This window comes from Drosophila arizonae, chromosome 2 (assembly GCF_054131065.1).
Source record: "Drosophila arizonae isolate 15081-1271.41 chromosome 2, UAZ_ARI_1.0, whole genome shotgun sequence".
Lineage (NCBI taxonomy): Eukaryota > Metazoa > Arthropoda > Insecta > Diptera > Drosophilidae > Drosophila > Drosophila arizonae.
Genome location: NC_142922.1, coordinates 7,568,302 through 7,588,244, shown reverse-complemented (window position 1 = coordinate 7,588,244; position 19,943 = coordinate 7,568,302). Strand labels below are relative to the sequence as shown.

The 19,943-nt window shown below is 41.2% G+C and overlaps 3 protein-coding genes across 4 annotated transcripts; all 3 read left to right on the top strand.

Moving 5' to 3' along the window:
* Positions 1-65: 65 nt before the first annotated feature.
* On the top strand, positions 66-8,579 carry Kif19A (Kinesin family member 19A). Its single transcript, XM_018018930.2, has 6 exons — positions 66-1,552; positions 5,459-5,627; positions 5,690-7,091; positions 7,497-7,645; positions 7,744-8,087; positions 8,182-8,579. The coding sequence occupies exons 2-6, from the start codon at positions 5,517-5,519 to the stop codon at positions 8,396-8,398; spliced, it is 2,223 nt and encodes a 740-aa protein (XP_017874419.1). The 5' UTR covers positions 66-1,552; positions 5,459-5,516; the 3' UTR covers positions 8,399-8,579.
* A 668-nt stretch (positions 8,580-9,247) lies between these two features.
* Positions 9,248-15,167, top strand: LOC108621538 (uncharacterized). The gene is made up of 2 exons (XM_089463023.1): positions 9,248-10,071; positions 11,415-15,167. Exons 1-2 carry the CDS (start codon positions 9,988-9,990, stop codon positions 13,176-13,178), a joined length of 1,848 nt encoding a protein of 615 aa, XP_089319149.1. The 5' UTR covers positions 9,248-9,987; the 3' UTR covers positions 13,179-15,167.
* Positions 15,168-16,361: 1,194 nt separating this feature from the next.
* Positions 16,362-19,568, top strand: PK1-R (Pyrokinin 1 receptor). 2 transcript variants are annotated; one of them, XM_018018937.2, is made up of 4 exons: positions 16,362-17,831; positions 18,194-18,411; positions 18,476-18,622; positions 18,818-19,568. In XM_018018937.2, exons 1-4 carry the CDS (start codon positions 16,925-16,927, stop codon positions 18,866-18,868), a joined length of 1,323 nt encoding a protein of 440 aa, XP_017874426.1. In that variant the 5' UTR covers positions 16,362-16,924; the 3' UTR covers positions 18,869-19,568. The 2 variants fall into 2 exon arrangements, with proteins under 2 accessions (XP_017874426.1, XP_017874428.1); XM_018018939.2 differs by having other exon boundaries at positions 16,363-17,831; positions 18,948-19,567.
* Positions 19,569-19,943: the final 375 nt, after the last annotated feature.

Genomic DNA, 19,943 nt, shown 5'->3' with positions numbered 1-19,943 from the left:
GTGTGCCTGGGGAAATCTTTTATGAAAATTGGGACGCCCAGTGAAAGTGCTCAGTTTGAAAGGGTAATGCGAGTACGTCCCTGGCTTCTGGACTCGTGAGTGATGCCTGACGTGGGTGCCCGGCTGTTGGACTGCTCTCAATAAAATATTTACAAATGCCAACGCTTATCAAGCTCCCGCCCAATTCTATCAATCAATCAATTTTCCATTGCTGCATGAATATAAACAATTCACATTTCAATGTCGCGCTCGCAAAACGGCATCGGGCCAAACAGCTCTCCCACAGCCAGCCAGGACGACACGGAAATTAATGCCTTCATGTTGATGTGTAACACTTTTTTACTTGCAACATTTATTATCAGGCCCCATTCACTCGACTTGAGTCGACCCATTGTGGCATGGTGTGAGATCGATGGGGCGGAAACGTTTCTAGTTTTCCGGACAGGCGCCGGCTGCCCGACTAGACTTCACTATGTCGCAGCAAAAACTAAAACCTAAAGTGATTTGCATAAAAAGTAAAAAGGGTTTAACTCCTGGAAAAAACGCAAAATTAAAATAAATGCAACTTTATATTGATTTCTTTCTTTTATATATGAAAAAAAAAAAAAAAAAATTCATTATTATTATTTCTTAAAATTAACTTTGATAAACAAAATGCGCAATTTTTTGCAGATTGGAATAAAAATTTAATAAAGGCTTAACTTATGCCTTGATATTTCATTTTTAATATAGGTATTTTAAATATTATGAATATAAAAATATGGACTTGTATTGCAAATTTTATTTTTATTTATCAGATATATATGTCAGTAAATGCATAAGAAAGGTATTTCGACTCTTTTAGCTAGTTACATTTCTGCAATATTATATTGCCTAAGAAATAAATATATTTAGCTACTTATATATGCCCAGGCAATTATCATTATGAAGTGCAAACAAGAGCTTGAATTGGTATTTACAGCTAACTTAACTTAACTTGGGATTCTATGGCTGCCATCGGCCATCCTCATAGCTATGCAGGCCAACAATTACAAATCCGCTCACATTCAAGAATCCCTGGGCGAACGCTCAACTGGCCAACGTCAAAGAAATGTATGCAAAATGGCGCATTAGCATTTCAACAATTCGAAAAACGAGTGGAGTTACACAAAAAAAAAAAAAAAAAAAAGAAATAGAGCCAAGAAACAACAACTGAGAAATTGATTGAGCTATGCGGCCAGGACATAACAGAACAAAACACAGCGCAGCACAGAGCCAGCCGACAGTTAGGGGTGTATCCAATAGCTCCCGACTAGGTACTATGCCGTACTCTATGCCTATAATTTGACCAGAGTCGACCAGGCCAGAGAGTCCGATAGAGCCGGTGGACTTTCAGTTGAGTTTTGTCAGTTCACGCGAACGGTTCGCTGTTGGCGCGAGTCAAGTTTTGCTCGAGAGTGTCTAAATAAATATACATATATATATATATAAATACACAAACACATATATATCAACATTTATTTATCTAGGCCCTGCCGTAATATTCAAATAGTTGGTGAACAAACAACATTTCGTAAGTGCGGCATTCTGCAGAGGTGCTGAAAAACTTTGCCATCGAGTGGCGCAAAGGTTTTGTTCTCTTGGTGAAGTTAATCGATGCTAAGTTTGGGCATACAGTTATGAGCGACTGTTGGTGGTCCTGGCGGTCCTTCAGCTGTTTGCGCATATAATTGACCTAGTTGGAGGCGCTTGCCTGAGCCGCTTATCGCGGCCATCTCTGCTCGCATTGCATTTACTTTTAGCTGAATTGTAAAATATTACATTATTTCATGCTCAGATTGGGGCCAACCGGGCGTCATTTTGTTTTGAAATGTGCGAAAACTTTCGTCGGCACTGTAAACAATGCGAAGCAGTTGCCCTCCATTCTAAGCCAGGACAAGCACTTGAGATTGTGGCACGCACACCTGCTTTGCAAAGACGTTTTGGCGTTAACGTCTCGAGTTTTTTAATTGCGCCGACTAATTGCCCAGCCTGAAGGTTAACAGTTTCCCTTGAAGCCCCACGAAACCAGCAACAAAATTCGTGGCTCACTCTGCTGGCTTATGATGAAGTGTGGCCAGGAAAAACTTCATATTACAACGATTAGCCAGGCACATTTTATTTGATGGACTCTATAAATAGCCATAAAACACACCTACAACTGAGCACACGTAATTAACTATTGGCCACAAATGCTGGCCATCAATCACAATCCCTAGAGCCCTGGACTGCACAAGCTTAAATTATTATAAATGAGTTGACTGCGTTTTATTTATTTTTTTAATTTTTATTTGTGTTCTAATTAGTGAAAACTTTATTTTAGTAGTTTTAGCTGCATGAATTAACTGTTGATTCGAAACAAGTTCGGAACAAAAATGAGAACAGAAATAACTTTTCGTTTTGTTGCAATTAAAAGTTGTACTTGTGTGTTAAAATAGACTATTTTAAGACCAGAGAGTCAAAGGTAAAATTATAGTTAAACGTGAGAGCTAACAGTTTCGTATTTAATTCAGATTGTGAACTGAAAAATTTAAATACCAAATTGAGCCGTTTATCAACTTGAGTAGAAGGATATCTGCTCCTGGCTGAGATCTTTATGAATTCATGAATTACGGACGAACCACAGCCTTCTTTTGTAGAGCCTAGATCATGTGGTGAACGACATTGATATCTGAAGAAAATAAAAAAGAGACTGGGATAAAGGAGAAACAGAATATTGTAATAAAAAACTAAATGAAGGAGCAGCTAATAAAACATAACTATCTGATAGATTCAGAATTCAGTATGAGATATCCAATAATTTCACATAAATTAAAGTCAGTTCCGTTAAGAAATCGCATAAAATATTTAATCCAACAAATTTACTGCAGATTTTTTAAGCACACACACAAATGTGCGTGGCTTCATTTTATGAGTGTGCGCTCGATAAACAAATGTGTATTGTCGCTGATTTTTCGCAGTAAATATAAATGAAATTTGTTTAGCGCTCGGCAATTTGTCAATATGCGACAGTCGAGTTGGGAGCTGGGCCTGAGCACATACACAGGAATGCAAATGAAAAATGGTGGAGCTCATTTGGAGCACGCGCTCCCACTGATATATTTATTTACTCATACATACCACCTAAGTAGGTGTGAGAGGCCCGCTGGCCACTAATGAGCCTCAATACGAATATATACCCCATATACACACTTACATATACATATATGCATATACATAATGCAAGGGGTTGCCCCCATGCTTTAAGCAAGCGCAGTGGGGGGGCCTATCGCTGGGCGTAATCTGGGCTAAGTTTTGTCGCGGACTCTCCTGACCGAAATCAAATCAAATGCGGTCTTTCAAAATATTAAAACATTAACAATGAGAGTGCGACAACGTCAAATAACAAAACCAAAAGCATGGACAACCACGCACACATAAAGGGAAGTACGTCTCTGTATAGCTATTCACCTGGACACCAAATAAATTTAGTCCCTTTGCTCTACAGTTGTCGTGTCTACGGGCAATTTACACAATTTCAATAAGCAGCAATAGCGAACAGGTATGAGTGCTCCAGTCGAGACTGCTTTGTTCAGAGATACTCTGTATAACACGATGAGCTGATACTGTAAGCCAGCTAGGTGGTAATTAAAGTTCATAAGTTCTTCTATATTTAGGAAGCGGGGAGGTAGAAAGCTAACGGAACAAGTTATAAACTCATACTATGTACAGATTACTTTTTAATATCGCAGCATTCATATGGACGGACAGCCGCCTTGATTGAAAATAGGTACATACTTTTTCTGAAATCCTATATACCCTAATTTTCTATTTTCGATGGACTCATAATAAATAGAGACAACTTGCTGCGAATGACTGACTAAAATATACTCTGCAGCTGAAGTATACGCACAGATTGAGACATCTTTGAAGTTAGATCTTGATCATAAACGAATAAAACTTGCCTTAAAAAAGTTTTCTAATTTTTCTTCAATATCAACATTCTGTTTTTTTATAAAGTCTGTAGTCATAGATATCTATAATGGCCAATTTCATTCGGATATTACTGATATGCTATACATATATGTACGTATATTTCTCTATAGAAGAGGACATTTTGATAATCAAATTGACAGGGTATTCAAAGAGAAGTAGCAGCAGCGAATAGTCGACAAAAATTCAGGTTGATTTTGATTGGGGCATACGAAGCGTTCAATGTGAATCGATTTGAATATCAAATTCATGATAGGCTGGGTCTATGATGATCTATTGGGAATTGCCTATATTTACTTAATGTACAAAGACCTGGTTTGCCAGTGGGCGTGCCCGAGGATTACTCGATTTGTTTTATTGACACTGAAGGCCGGTAATTTGTCTACATGCCACGCACTCACCAATTGCAGCGCGTTTGTTTATACGAAATTCCACTTTATAATTTAAGCACTTATAGGCTGAATCCATTGAATATTTCATGCATTCTAACGCCCAAATATTGACCACAACTGCGCACACTTTATAATTAATTCACTGCCAAGGAAAGGTGTTTTATTCCATAAAAAGAAAATCGTTATGGAAATGAAAATGGGTGGCATTGCGGCTTAGTATGTGTGTGTCTGGTATCAGGTGATACTTATTCTAGATAACTATTTAATTTGACGAGGTCAACTTATTGCGGCTTGTACTTAACGCAAAATACAATTTATTACAATGATTTGGCTCTTCAGAATTCACATACTTAATTGACTTGATTAACATAATTCATTCATTAACTAATTGAGCAAGCGGTCAACAATGGATATTCACTTCAAGTGAGACTTATTTTATAATTGAACACTAATTTGAAACTTGATTCGGCTCCTTACACGAAATTTCTGCTTTTACCTGGAATAATATACGTATAAATGGTTTATAGAAATTTGCATACATTTTCTAGTTTATATTACTTGAAAGTTCGACATTCATTATCCGATAATGATAATATTCTTGAAGAATATCGAAACTTTGAGTCATGGTCTGCTTATGCCGTTTTCCTTGCCGGTCAGCTTGGTCATCCGGAAAGTTATTGGGCTTTTGAGCTGCCATCGAACTCTTGAAGAGTTAATGCTCGTTGATTTACATGCGAGGACACGCAAATGCAAGGAAGGTGTTCAAGTTCACGGCTTAATTTATGGCGCACGCCACGCCGTAAACAAAGCCCGCGGGACTTTCACCTGCCAAACTTGGCCAACAACATCGATTAAGCCAAGTCATGTTCATGGCAGGAAAGACCTTGGCGCTAAAGTTTTCAATCCATTACGACTACTTGAAGGTGTTGGCGGATGGTGGGAGATGGGAGATGGGAGATGGTAGGCGGGAGGTGGGGACATTGGGAAACACCCAGTTAATGACAGTTTTACGATTGTTGACAACAAATTGACACCATTTGTGAGCAGTTGTTGCTATTGTTGTTGCCTTGTTTCAGGTTATCAGCATTGCAAAGGCACGTGGCCCACCTGTGAAGGACAGTCAACTGATCAAAGATGGCGGCTAGCGCTGGTGCCAGCAGCTGGTCGGGCAGCAGCGGGGGCAGCACATCCTCCCAAGGACGCCAGCTGGCGACCGCCCAGCCCGCCCAGGAAGAGCGTTTAGTGGTAAGTTAATCAAACATCAGGCACCTGAGGTAAATGAACCTTCACGCCCTCGCATTGTCCAGGTGGCGGTGCGCGTACGTCCCAGCCTGGAGGCCACGGAGCGCTGCATCGAGGTCATCTCCAGCGGCTCTCTGCTCTATGACGACGGCGGCAAGAGCCGGCCACGCAAGTACTCATACGATCACGTCTTCAAGGAGAACGACACACAGGAGCAGGTGTACAAAACCACCACAGCACCACTGGTCAAGGACGTCCTGAATGGCTATAATGCGGCCGTGTTTGCCTATGGCGCCACAGGCTCCGGCAAAACGCACACAATGCTCGGTCCTGTGCCCCGGAAGAAGCCCTCCACGGCGGATCGTGGGCCGACGGCAGTCGTTGGCTACGAGGCTGACGTTAGCAGTCAGGACATTGGCCTAATGGTGCGCGCCATTGAGGATATTTTTGGTCACATCGAGGCGGCTGGGCCGGAGAGTTCCACCAAGGTATCCATATCGTATCTGGAAATCTACAACGAGCTAATACGGGACTTGCTCAATCCTGGCGGCCCGCTGGAACTAAGGGAAGATCACAGGGGTCAGCGCATCACAGTGGCTGGCCTTTCCGAGATAACTACGTCTAGCCGCAAGGAGGTCGTCAGCCTGCTCATCAAGGGCAACAAGTCGAGAACAATGGAGCCAACTGCGGCCAACCAGACTTCTTCGCGCAGCCATGCCCTCCTCAGTATTACCGTGCAGACGCGCACGTCCCTGGGCACCAAGCAGGGAAGGCTCTTCCTCACTGATCTGGCCGGCTCGGAGCGGGCCAAGAAGACTAAGAATCGGGGCAAGCGCTTGCAGGAGGGCGCCCACATCAATCGCAGTCTACTGGCCCTGGGCAACTGCATCAATGCACTGTCTGGCGGTGCTCGCTACGTAAACTACCGGGACTCGAAGCTCACCCGTCTGCTCAAAGAGGCGCTCAGTGGTCGCTGCAAGACGGTTATGATAGCCCATGTGGCGCCTGAGAGCAAGCATCGGGACGAGACCAAGAACACGCTGGTGTACGCGGACCGCGCGAACAGCATCACCACCAAGCTGCAGAGCTCCGTCTACATCGATGAGTTCAAGAATTTCCCCACCAAACACTATCAGAGCCTCGTCTCAGAGCTGCGAGACGAGGTCACCCGCCTGCGCACCAAAATGCTAACGGATCGCCCGCGCAGCGGTGCTGCCGCCGCTGCCGCTTCAATCGCCGCCCAGCAGCCGCCCAGCGAGGAGCAGAACGAGCAGCGCAAGGCGGAGCTGCGGTATCTGCGCGAACAGATTGTGCTGACCTTCAAGCAGCAGATGAAGCTGCGTCGCAAACTGCTCGAGGCCGAGAGCCATCTGTTGGGCCTTGAGCTGGATGCCGAGCGACAGCACATGATCATATCACATTGGCAGGGACGCATCGGCAAACTGTACGATGCGCCCGGAGAAGATGGTGAGCATTGAGTTAAGAGAATAATATACTCTAGATATAATGGGAATATAATAACTGAAAGTTTGATAGGATATCTCTAGATCTAATCTCTTGATATATGTTAAGGGAATAATATACTCTAGATATAATGGGAATATAATAACTAAAAGTTTGATAGGATATCTCTAGATCTAATCTCTTGATATATGGGAATATAATAACTGAAAGTTTGATAGTAGATCTTAAGATATAATGGGAATATAATAACTAAAAGTTTGATAGGATATCTCTAGATCTAATCTCTTGATATATGGGAATATAATAACTGAAAGTTTGATAGTAGATCTTAATTATACTCTATATGATATAGCTGATTTTGAATTATGGATTCATTGTTTTCTTATCTCAATTTCTTCTCTTATACAGACATTGAGTCAGAGGGATCCGTGGCTTTGAAGAATGCGTGGGGTGAATTGGCGGCTATTGAGAAGGAGACGCGACGATATAAGGAAATTCGTGAGCACACTGAACACGAATTGGAGCAGTGTCGCCAGAAGGGCGTCAAACTAGAGGATGTAAGTGCGAGGACTACTACTCTAACTAAAACTACTTCTAAGAACTGCTTTAATCGAGAAACTATAAGCAATTTCATTATTTAATCATTGATCCTCAGGAGCTTCCAGAGCGCATTTCAAGCGATGAGGAGCGCGAGCTGCTCGCCCTGCTCTGCCGCGTGCATGAACTGGAGGCGGACAAGGTCTCCTTGCAAGCGGAGCGGCTGGCGCGCCAGGCGGAGCTGCGGCGTCGGGATCTGCAGCTGCTGCGCGCCGAACGGCAGAGGCGACTGTGCGAGGACATCATTAGCTCGCAGCGCCGACTCATCGAGGAGGGCAACGTGGAGCTGCCGGATGAGCTGCGCGAACTCTACGGTCTCTACCAGCAGGAGATACACGCGGGAGTTGTCACGCCCAGCACGAGCAGCTACGACAAGAAGCTGCCGCCCATATACACAGCTGGGTAGGTCAGCACTCATTTCTCTCTCTGTCTCTGTCTCTCTCTCTCTGTCTGACTCTTTATGTGCAATATTTATGTATATCTCATTTGCCTGCAGCTCCGATTCCCCGGGCTCTAGTTCTAGCTCCGAATGGTCACCCGCCTCGCCTTTGCCGGCCATTGAAGGTCACGCCGAGCACATTATCGTGGCGGATGGTCCCGATCGTCTGATGGGTCCGCCAGTGAATTCCCGTCTGCCCCGTCTGACCACTGCTGCGCCCGGGGTCGGCATGCGTCGCCCCTCGCTGCGTCTGAGCAAACAGACGCATCCTTAGAGGCAACTGCGCCGGCTCTGTCCGAACTGCTCAGGTCTAACTGTAAAGGTTTTGCTATCGATGGAACGTGCATTACTACTATTTAGAGAATCTAGAAAACTTAGCAATATGCTTAATATATGAATTAACTTTAGCAATTAATCTTAATTATGTTTGCTTAATATCTTAAATAAATGCCTTATCTGATAGAACTGCATTATTTTCAATATTTGTATAACTTATTTCCGTTAAAAAACGATATATAAAACCACAGTGCAGACTCTAATGTAGAGTCAATCCAAATTAATTCTTAAGAGAATTCAATGTAAATACATTAGCTGAAATCTCGGTTGCCGTATTGAGAAAATTTGATATTGAAGTTTTCCGTTACATTGACAAACATGTTTTCGAAACAATCTGGCAGCACAGACTTTAGACGCGAAGTTGGCTGCGGTTCGTGGGCCCTAACTTCACTGTCACTTGAACAACTACATAAAATTAAATACAATATACAGAAGTGCTTATAAGCTTATAGGTGAGTTAACTATTTCTTCTACACTCATAGTAAATACAATATAGAAATGTTGATAAACTTCACAGTAGTAGTAATATTTATTATTGATTTAAAAAATATATATATGTTTTTAAAATAATTTTTAAGCTTTACCAAAAGTTAATTTCAAAATATTTTTTGTTTTTGTTTTTGTTTTTTTTTTTTTTTTTTTATATATATATCAATATATATATATACATATATCAATTAAATACTTGAATTTAAACAGCTGATTAATTCTCATGTTAAATAAAGTGTCTAGATTTATTCAATTATCGCATTTAAACAAATTTACTCTGACTTTTGTAGATTGTTATCGTGGTCCGAATGACATATTTGTTTGGCAATTCAATGTCCGCTCGGCTGATAGCGCTCATTATAAGCCACATATTTGTTGTATTTGTAAATGTAAAGAGCAGCCCTTCCGCACACTTGACAAACTGAATAGAATTTTCGTTTCCAAGCAACCACTAAGGTCACTGCCGGCCCAAAATATAAGTTTCTTGTTTTTCGGAACTGGGTCACCAGCAACAAACATAAACAAACGCTGAGCATAAGTCAGAGTGGGACCGCAACACTGAGAGGAGGCAGGGGGCGCAACAGACTGCGTGCAAGCGAGACGGTGCGTCGCTGAGAGAGCTCACTGTGAGAGCGAGTTGAGCATGCGAGCATGCGTTGCCACGGTAAATTATCTATCAGCATGCACAAAAGTATCTGGCAGTTTGATTTTCATTATTAGATACACAGCTGTATGGACAGTGCGTGGCTCTTGTTCCCCCTTGGTATTCGTGTTTTGTGATTCGAACAGTGAGCAGGTTGCTGTCGCACAGGGAACTGCCACTGCAAATGAAATACATAAATTAATTGAAAGATAATAATAATAATTCAGGAGAAATATTCTAAAACTTCAACTGGAAAAGAGCGCTGGAAAACTCGACTCGAGTGGCTGACAAACGACAGACGACAGACTTATTCGAATCGGCATTCATAAATGCGCAATTTGACGCAGATAACAATTATTTCTCGCTTGCTCTACACGAAACCCTAAATTGTCTGGATGGGAAACAACTTAACTACGAGTGGATTGGTACGGATAAACCGGGGCAGAATTGTGTTCTTCGAAAGGCCCGTCGAGGCGCAGGTGAGTGAAAATTGTGTAGGCGCCGCGCTGTCAAACCACCACTGACACCACTGAAAAAGTATCCCAATTGCATCTTCGTGGGTGTTGTGTGGGTGTCGTGTGGGTATAACTGCAATCGAAGCGTACATGCATTCATGTATCTATACATAAACCATATAAATGGAGGTTCGACTGGGAAGCAAACCCAGCTCTGCCTGGGCTGGCGCTGCAATGCATAGCAACAGCTAACGGCTGCACTTCGGACAGCCCGGACAGTCTGGACAGGCCAACAAGTCCGTGCAGCCCACCTGCACAGAGGCTAGTAGGCGCTTTAACCCTTGGTATTAGTTGTCAAACACCCCTGTTACTGAAAACTTCAAGTATATATGAATGATGTGAAGTTTGAGTAGGCAACTGCTATATACTCAATATTTTCATGATAATCAATCAGAAGCAATTGTCAATAGCAAAACCAAATTAATATTGTCGCAAAAAAAAGAAAGCAGAAAGCAAATAATATTAAAGATTTCATAGAGTACAAACGAAAATAAATATATATTCAAAATTTTAAAAACTAATGATTTATGAAACTTAATTTTATATCATGAATAAAAGTGTCAACATTTAGTTAAAGAAAAATATACAATATAAATAAATATAAAAATATATATATATATATATATATATATATATATATATATATATATATATATATATATATATATATATATATATATATATATATATATATATATAAATAAAATAAATAAGTTTTGGCGCAATAAAAGAGAAAAGGTAAAGTCAATTAAAAAGCTAATAAATAATAGTTAAAAAATTATTATTAACATCCCCATCATAAATAAAGTAAATTGCACTACCTAATAAAAAAAAAATAATAATAATAAAAATAAAAAATAAATAAAACAAATAAAATAAAATTTAAAAAATTAATAAATAAAAAAGAAATTCATTAAAATATATAAAAAATAAAAAAAATCATAGGTAATATATGATTAATTAGAAATATTGTCGCAATACAAACTCAATAAAAGTGTATTAATTAAAAATTCACTAAATAAATAATTTAAAAATAAATAATTTATTAAACATTTTCTTTATCCGTCTTATTGCAAGTAAACCTACTATACCCTCAACTCCACAAAAGTAGTTTGACTCAAAGCCATTCGTCTCGCTTGAATTAACTTAACTATTGTGATATTCGCAACTTTATTTGACTGACTGTTATATTATAAAATATAATAATATAATTATAGTCTAGACATATCAGCTTTTCGATATCGAATCGCGTTGATTATCAAACACCAATCTAATTCATCAAGCTTAATTGAATTTTTTTTTTATAGGAAAACAAGGTTGACCCAGATATGGAGGCCACTGGGACTAGCAGCTCGCTGATGCCCTTTAGCGAGGATGGAACACGTCTGCCGCTGCACATAGAGCAACTGCCCAATGATCTATGGATCGAGATTATGACATATTTGTCATTCAGAGACTTGCAGCAACTGCGTTTGGTATCTTGGCGCTGTCGCGAATTGGTCAATCGACGGTATTTCACATCCAAGGGCAAGGTGATTGTTACCAAAGAGAATCTGATTGCAATGAAGGCGCACATCGAGCGTGGAGTTTCGTATTTGCGCTTCGACGATGTTGAGTTGCGTGATCTGACGCAAAGTCCCGAGCTGTCGCAGTTCTTGAAGATGGTGGGACCGGAGGTGAAGCACATGGAGGTCCGGCATGCGCCAGTCTTTCGTAACATGGATGGCAAGCTGCCCAATTTGAAGATCTTGAAAATAGTTACCACCAGCTTCCTGGATGATGTCAACATGACCATCGATGGCATCAATATGAAGCAATTCATGCATCTGACCGGCTTCGAGTGCGATGGCGTCAGCTTGGATGCAGCTCTGAAGCTGTTGATGCTGTTGCAGCTGCGCCGCGTGGAGAATAAGGTGCGATTGCGTCATCTGCAATTCGAGTATCGCCGTAACAATGAGACTGCACTGCTGCAGGTGCTCTACGATCATGCGCCGACCTTGGAGTGCGTTGACCTCTTCTTCAGCTGCTCGCCGGGCATCGAAACTCTGCGCTGGTGTGCGGCCTTCAAGCGGATGAACAATCTGCGCACTCTCAAGCTCTCTGGCAACTGTCATCTCGTGCTCCTCGATGATATTCTGGACGCGATTCCCGAAACGAGCAAACTAGAGCACCTCGATCTCACTGGCATGCTGTCGCTAACCAATGAAATGCTGCTCTGCATAGCGGACAAGTGGCACAAGACTCTGCGCTCACTCGATCTCATGTTCTGTGTGCAACTGGACGTGCGCTGTGTGTCGGCCCTGCGTAAGATGAACGGCTGCCTAGAGTCCTTGACCATGGCCTACTGCCGCGCACTGACCGGCAGGGGCCTCGTCGAGGGCCTGACCACGCAGATAAACTATACGCTGCAGGAGCTCTTCCTGGAGGATGTGTGCTTCATCGATGAGGCGTCAATGTGCACAATGCTGGAGCGTCTGCCCAACCTGCGCAAGCTCAGCCTGGACAACTGCCGCCAGGCAACCACCGATCGCACCCTCTCCACCATCTTCCGCCACCAGACACTGCTGCGCCTCCTAAGGATCGACCACTGCATCAAGGTAACCGACATGGGCTTCATAGGATTTGGCAATCAGCCGGCGCCCATCAGTCGCTTGCGCGGCTTGCATGAGCTCAATGTGCGAGGCTGTCGCAATCTGACAGATCGTCTGCTTAAGCGAGCGCTGCATCTGCCGGAGCTGCTGGACCTCACGCTGGACTACTGCAATCGCTTGGAGGCCAATGGCATAGCGGCGCTCAGTGTCAACTGCCCAGCCCTGGAAAAGCTGTCCGTGGCCAGCTGCTCGCTGATCAATGACGATGCGGTGGGCTACATCGTTGTCAATTTGAAACGCCTGCGCAGTCTCACCATCAGCAACTGCTCGATCCTCACACTGCAGGCCTTCAAATATATTGCCAAACATGGCCGGAATCTGCGGGAATTGATTGCTTGCAGCATTGATGGACTCGACCAAGATGCAGCACAGAAGATTCTTTCGCGACAGCTGCCAGAACTGAAGCATGTGACGCTATAGCAGGAGAGGCTGGTTCACTGACTAGACGAAAACAATCCCCACGCCGGCTGGGGAACCGACGACGAGGACGAACCGGAAATCATCGAGATTGTTATCTGAGCCAGATCTATGCAATACGATCGAATCTACTTCTATTCACTGTCTAATCTGACTTTAGTGATTATTTTCTATATTATAATAATTACTTCCTATATTTTAATCTAATTTATTCAAATTGTTTTACGCATGTTTCCCTTTCTCATGTCTCATGTTTTTGTTTATTACATAGTAATATATATTTAAGTTTTACACAAAACATTAAAATGTGCTTCACAATGTCGTAAACTTTAGGTGAAATCATATACGTATATACAAATTCATACACTTAGAGGAAATGTTGTAATTCGCTCAACAGTTAGTTGAGATAATATTATATATACATATACAATAACTCATGTAACTGCTATGGTTCTCAACTCAACAATAGTTCAAGCCAAAAAGTCATGCTACTAACATACCTCTAAATAAATGAATCCAAACATTTCAAAAAGTCAAAATTCTTCAAGAACTATCAGATACATGAAAGCTATCCAAAAATTTTGTTATGTGATATAGCAAAGTATAATGATGATCCCAAGCAGAATTGGGAAAACTAGTCAAGTCTAGACTTACCAACTTATCGAGCTTCACTACAAGACACTTTTATTGTGAGTCATATATTATGAGCAGATATACATATATACTATACAGAACAGATATACATATATATGTCTAAAATATATTCAAAGTGTCAAAATTATTGAGCAACATAACGATCATAAGATCAATACGATATATCGATGTATTTACTCTATATGTACAAAAATGCCGCCCATTGCGAACTTGCACCATAATCGAAAATACTTATATACATATATATCTATATAGATATACAGATATTTATCCGCATTTACATTATACAATGCCAAATACAGAATGAGGCTTTCAATACTAATTACTTGAACTTGAACTTGTGTAAAATTTGATCGACTTAAATGATCAATGAAATAGCTCATAACTAATATTGATGAGATTTCTTATATGGGTCGATAGCATTTATTAACAACATTTCCCTCTCCCATTAATTATGCTGAACAAGTGTATCAGATGAGCACCTGTTGCATAAAAGTACATCAATTGAGCTAAGTTAAATAAAACAAAGCAAAAGATTTCCCGGAAATAGCCCTCTGATTATTTAAATCAGTTGAATTTTACACAAGTTTTGGGAATATTTACGAATAGAAATAAAAACTTAAATACTTAGGGTATTCATTGAGGAAGGAAAACAAATTTTCTCAACTATCCTAGTTTAGTGATTCTAATTAATTTATAATGATATTGAAAAATCATGAAAAGGTTGTTTACTGACAGCTAACAAATCTGTGGTTTGAAAAGAAAAGAATGAAATTGATTTAAGATTGTATTGTTTTAAGGTTTTTTTTTTTTTTTTCTTTTTCTTTTTTAACAGTACCATATCATACTTAAGTGTATGATATAACATGTGGAAGTAGAATGAATACATTTTAAGAATAAATATTTAGTAGTTTGATAGTATTTACAAACATATTATATACATAAATATATATATACTACAACTATATAATTATTGCCATGCGCAACTGAGTAGATATTTCATATGTGTTGTTGATTGCATATATTATACGATTGGTTCTTGCCAAGTCTTTAATACTAAACGCATATAAACTTTTGTGTCATAACCCATGCATTGGTAAATGTCTATTGAATAGGTAACGAAGAACGATGTTCCGGGCTCCGATCCCGGTGAAGGCTGGTTGAATACGTGTCCAGTGATTTAATGATATATTTACTGACTTCATTTGATCAAGTCTTTGTCTTTTGATATAGGGAATATATGAGTGTATTCACATTTCTCTATAATTATAATAATTTGTCTTAAGTCTTACCGAACGATTTATCACATAACATAATAAAATTGATGTTGCATCTCAATCTATTTGTCTAACTATATAAAATTGTTTGATTTCTTTTTCCTGTTATTTTTTTAAGTGAAAAGGAAGCTGACAATTGGGAAATTGTAGTTATACTAAAAGTCAACTGGAATACTTAAATCTCTGCAAGTTAACGAAACACGAGACTGGAAAGCGCCTGAGATAAAATGAATTGGACTCTAGACTCCGAGTTAGAACAAAGGCGGCGGTTTAAGCATTCAATATTATTCAGATCATTATACACCGTTAATAAGAGTATATATTAAATGTATGCAAGCAATCTTAATATGATAAATCAAACACACACGAGCTCTAAACAACACAGGCCAACAAAGTTCAGTAACGTGGAATTTTTTTGTTTATAAATTTGAAATTAATCCTAATTTCATAGATTAATTGGCTAAAAAATGAAATACAGAATCTTGCCCCTATCACATGTCTTTTTACTCTGCTTCTCGATTCGTAAATACTGCTACTTAGTGTAACTTTCGCTCTCTAAAATCTGTTGAACACTTTGTATATGTATATGAAATTATTGTAGTTAAGTTGCCGTATATAAGCAAACAGAGAAGCCAGATTGCAGTTAGAGATTTTAAAGCAAGCAATTGCTGAAGCTCACACATACTCTCCCCCACACACGCACTCACACACATGTAGCTCATGACAGCCACCATTTTCGTGTAGTCTCCTTGTCTATGTATGTGTGCAACTATTTCGAAAACAACGCACGCACTTTGACACCGCCGGGTGGGGGAGGGAGGTGGCTGGGGAAGTGGGTGTTCAGTTAGTTAAGGTGGCGCTAAACGAAATAATATAAATGAATGAGATATATGTGTGTGTATCTAATATATATGATGCGGCCAACGAAAATGTCACTCGTCAGCTACGTGGAACGGAAAATAGATCTGGCACTGACAAAACGCATGGAATGAAACTTTTTGCCAGCCGTCATCGTGGGGTTTCTTATTGCTGCTCTTGTTTATGTTGGCATCGGAGTGTGGGTGGGTAGCTGGCAATGTTTTTTTTTTTTTTTTTTTTGCGACCATGAGAAATTGTGGCCAAAACACAAACAAAGCCAGGCACAGACCGAAGCACTTACAAATATGCACATGTCAACTGGCAGCGGCAGAGGCAACGACAGCAGCAGAAGCAGCAGCAGCAGCAGCGACAGCGACGCGTCGTCGTGGATAGAAATCTGAATGAAATTGTCGCCAGTGCTTATCAGATAAGTTCAGAGCGCGCTAGCGTGCGGTTCGGGTTCGGGTTTTGGTTCGCAACTCGGATACGGGCAACGGGCTTAATGCAGCTGGGCTCAATGCATTCAAGCATTGTCATATAGAGCTGCGAGCTGTGAGCTGTGAGCTGAGAGCGGCTAGCTGGGAGCTGCTTGGCCAGTTGTTGTAATCAAATGAACGCAGTGTCCAGCGTCCAGTGCTCGTAGCAATCGCTGGGCGGGGGCATTTGGCAACGTGGCTGGATTCGATCGCGACCTCGCTGGGCCGGCTATATACTTTAGTGTCGTCTGTTGTGTGTGTGTTGCGTGTCAGTCAAGAAACGAGTTGAGTTGAGTCGAGTTGAGCGGAGATTGGCTAGCTCAAGTTCTGTGGCGCTGTTACCTTAGTCGTGACATCGAATTATAATAATTAGCATATGGGGATATATTGGCAGTTAAGCGGCTCTCCACATTCCAGCGCAAGTGGAAATTTTGAATGAATATAAACAAAAAAGCGCACAGTTGAAGGAAAATTTCGAGCAAACATGTCGCCGGCAACCGAGCCACCTGCCATCAATCAGAACGTGTCAGCAATTAGCCAGCTGTTTGGGGCCCAGCGCGATCCACTGGCCATTGTCATACCCGTGACGGTGGTCTACTGCCTCATCTTCCTGACCGGCGTCGTGGGCAACATCAGCACCTGCATTGTGATCAAGAAGAATCGCTCCATGCACACGGCCACCAACTACTATCTCTTCTCGCTGGCCATATCGGATTTCATGCTGCTGCTCTCGGGTGTGCCGCAGGAGATGTACTTCATTTGGTCCAAGTATCCGTATGTATTCGGCGAATACTTCTGCATCGGCCGTGGCCTGCTGGCCGAAACATCCGCCAATGCCACCGTATTGACCATCACAGCATTTACCGTGGAGCGCTACATGGCCATTTGCCATCCGTTCCTCGGCCAGGCCATGAGCAAGCTGAGCCGCGCCATCCGCATCATATTTCTCATCTGGCTGCTGGCCGTGCTGACGGCCATACCGCAGGCGGCACAGTTCGGCATCAACAACTACGGCGGCATCGACAAGTGCGTGGTGGTGCGCGTCATAGTGCAGCACTCGTTCCAGCTGTCCACAATCATCTTCTTTTTCGCACCCATGTCCATCATCTTGGTGCTGTACCTGTGCATTGGACTGCATCTCTACCGATCGAGCGTCATTGGCGGCGGTGGCGGAGGCGGGGGCAGCGGTGGCGGCGGGGGATCGTCAGCCGGCTTTGGCTACAGCGGCGTGCGGCTCCAGAAGCAGCAAATGAAGGCGGTGCAAAGTGATACGGTACTCTACCGCTATGCCGGCTCCAGCTCGACTTTGGCGAACAGTTCGGGGCCGCAGCTGAGTTCGGTGCGAGGGCGACTGAATCATTATGGCACGCGCCGAGTGCTGCGGATGCTGGGTGAGTGTGGTTCGGCAGTGATGACAGCCAATTATGTAGAATGGCCGCAGGCTGTGAGCCCAATAACCAATTTCTGGCTATATTTGCCTGCACCGAGCGGGGGCAGAGGGCAGAGGGCAGAGGGCACACGATGAGCACGTTTAATCAGCCATTCACTGGCCCATTTATAGCGTCTGTCATTTGACATGCTCGACATTTATGAGTCGCTCGCGTTTATTGGGCCCCGAAAAAAAAAAAAAAAAAACAACAACAACAACATCAAACTAAACAGAGTATAGATGATATTAGCTGATGACAGTTGTCATAGCGTTTATGAATATAAATACACATACAATTGTTCGGTTTATCTATTCGTTTCGCAGTTGCCGTCGTCATCTGTTTCTTTCTGTGCTGGGCACCATTTCACGCGCAGCGTCTGATTGCCATTTACGCGCCAGCGCGGGGCGCCCAGCTCCATGATCAGCATGAGCTCCTCTACACGGTGATGACATACATTTCGGGTGTGCTCTACTATCTGTCCACTTGCATCAATCCGTTGCTCTACAATCTGATGAGCAACAAGTTCCGCGAGGCCTTCAAAGTGAGTCTCCACTCTGGCGCTCTTTATATATATATTTGCTTATTCTTTGATTGATCTGCTGCAGGCTGTGCTGCTGGGCAAGAAGTACTCGAAGGGCTCGTTGAACTCACGCCATCAGCCGGAGTCGCGTCGCTTGCGGCGCACAACAACCCTCAACTCGTCGTCGCAGACGCAACGAGATTCCACTGAGTCGAAGCACACGCTAATGCAGGTCTGTAACACTGATCGTATGAGTAATATTACTTAAAATTACGCAATAGAACATCAATTGTTTATATGATTTCGTCTCTCCTCATCTCACTCTTCTCTCTCTATCTCTCTATCTCTCTCTCTTTGTCTCTATTTCTTTTCTCTCTCTCCCTCTCTCTCTCTCTTTCCCCCTCTCTCGCTCACTCTGTCGCTTTAGATAGCTCTAAATGAACGCCCGCTGCCGGCAAGGTCGCAACTAGTTTCGTAATTTGCAATGCACAATGCACTGCTAATTATAGTGAATTCATTTATCGATATTCATATATCGTTTTTCTGTTTACTTCTAGTGTTAACTTATTGTAATTTATAATTTTTTGCTCCCCCTATGTAAGTCGCTTTAGTTTTTATATAAATTCTAAGCTAATTTGTTTACCAACAGCTACCAAAGCGTTTAGTACAAGTTCTAGTTTGTTTCTCATTTAGAGTTTATTTCTTACTTTAAAAATATGTCAGTTGAAAAATGTATTAATATAATTCGCATTTAATATAATTTGAAGGTTCAGACAACGCTGCAAGTATTTTTATTTATTAAAAAAAAAAAAAAAAGCTAAGTAAGTGCGACATGCTGGACTAACTAGTCGTTATTCTTAAATATATTATCTGTAGTGAAGAGATGATAAATTAAAAAATAAATTAATTAAAAGAGACTATTATAAATGTAATTCATTTCTCAAGTGAATCCGATGTATTTTGGCGTATTTCTAAGCATACAAGAATGCACTGTATTATGTACTGTATTATTGTAAAACTTATTATATTAAACATTAATTTAACGTTATATAAACAATACTGTAAACGAAGTACTATGCTAATCAGTTTCCAAAATATAAATATATATATATATAGCAATTTATACACATGTTACATTATTGTATGCATAACTCTATTATTCAGAAAAAATATTGACATATATATAAATGAGAAATTATTAAAGTATTATTATACAAAAATATATCTTTAAATCAAATTGAAATTGCAAATCTTTTCCCATTTTTAAGTCTTATAGCTTAATAAAAGTTTTGCCAAACTTTAGCTGAGCTGCGTCAATAGTTCAATCTGTCATTTTTTATTGACAAATGAGCAGAGGGTAAAAGGAGGATATCGCACTTTTCTTCTACCGGAAAGTAAACAATGTCAATGCTGAAGGAGAGTTTAATTGATGATGATGATGATGATAAAGCTTTAAGAAGTGTACGCATTGAAGTGTATTTATATTTGGTGTGAATGAAAAACAAAACACATAAAATAACTAAGTAGCAAAGTTAATTATTTTTTGTAGGGTT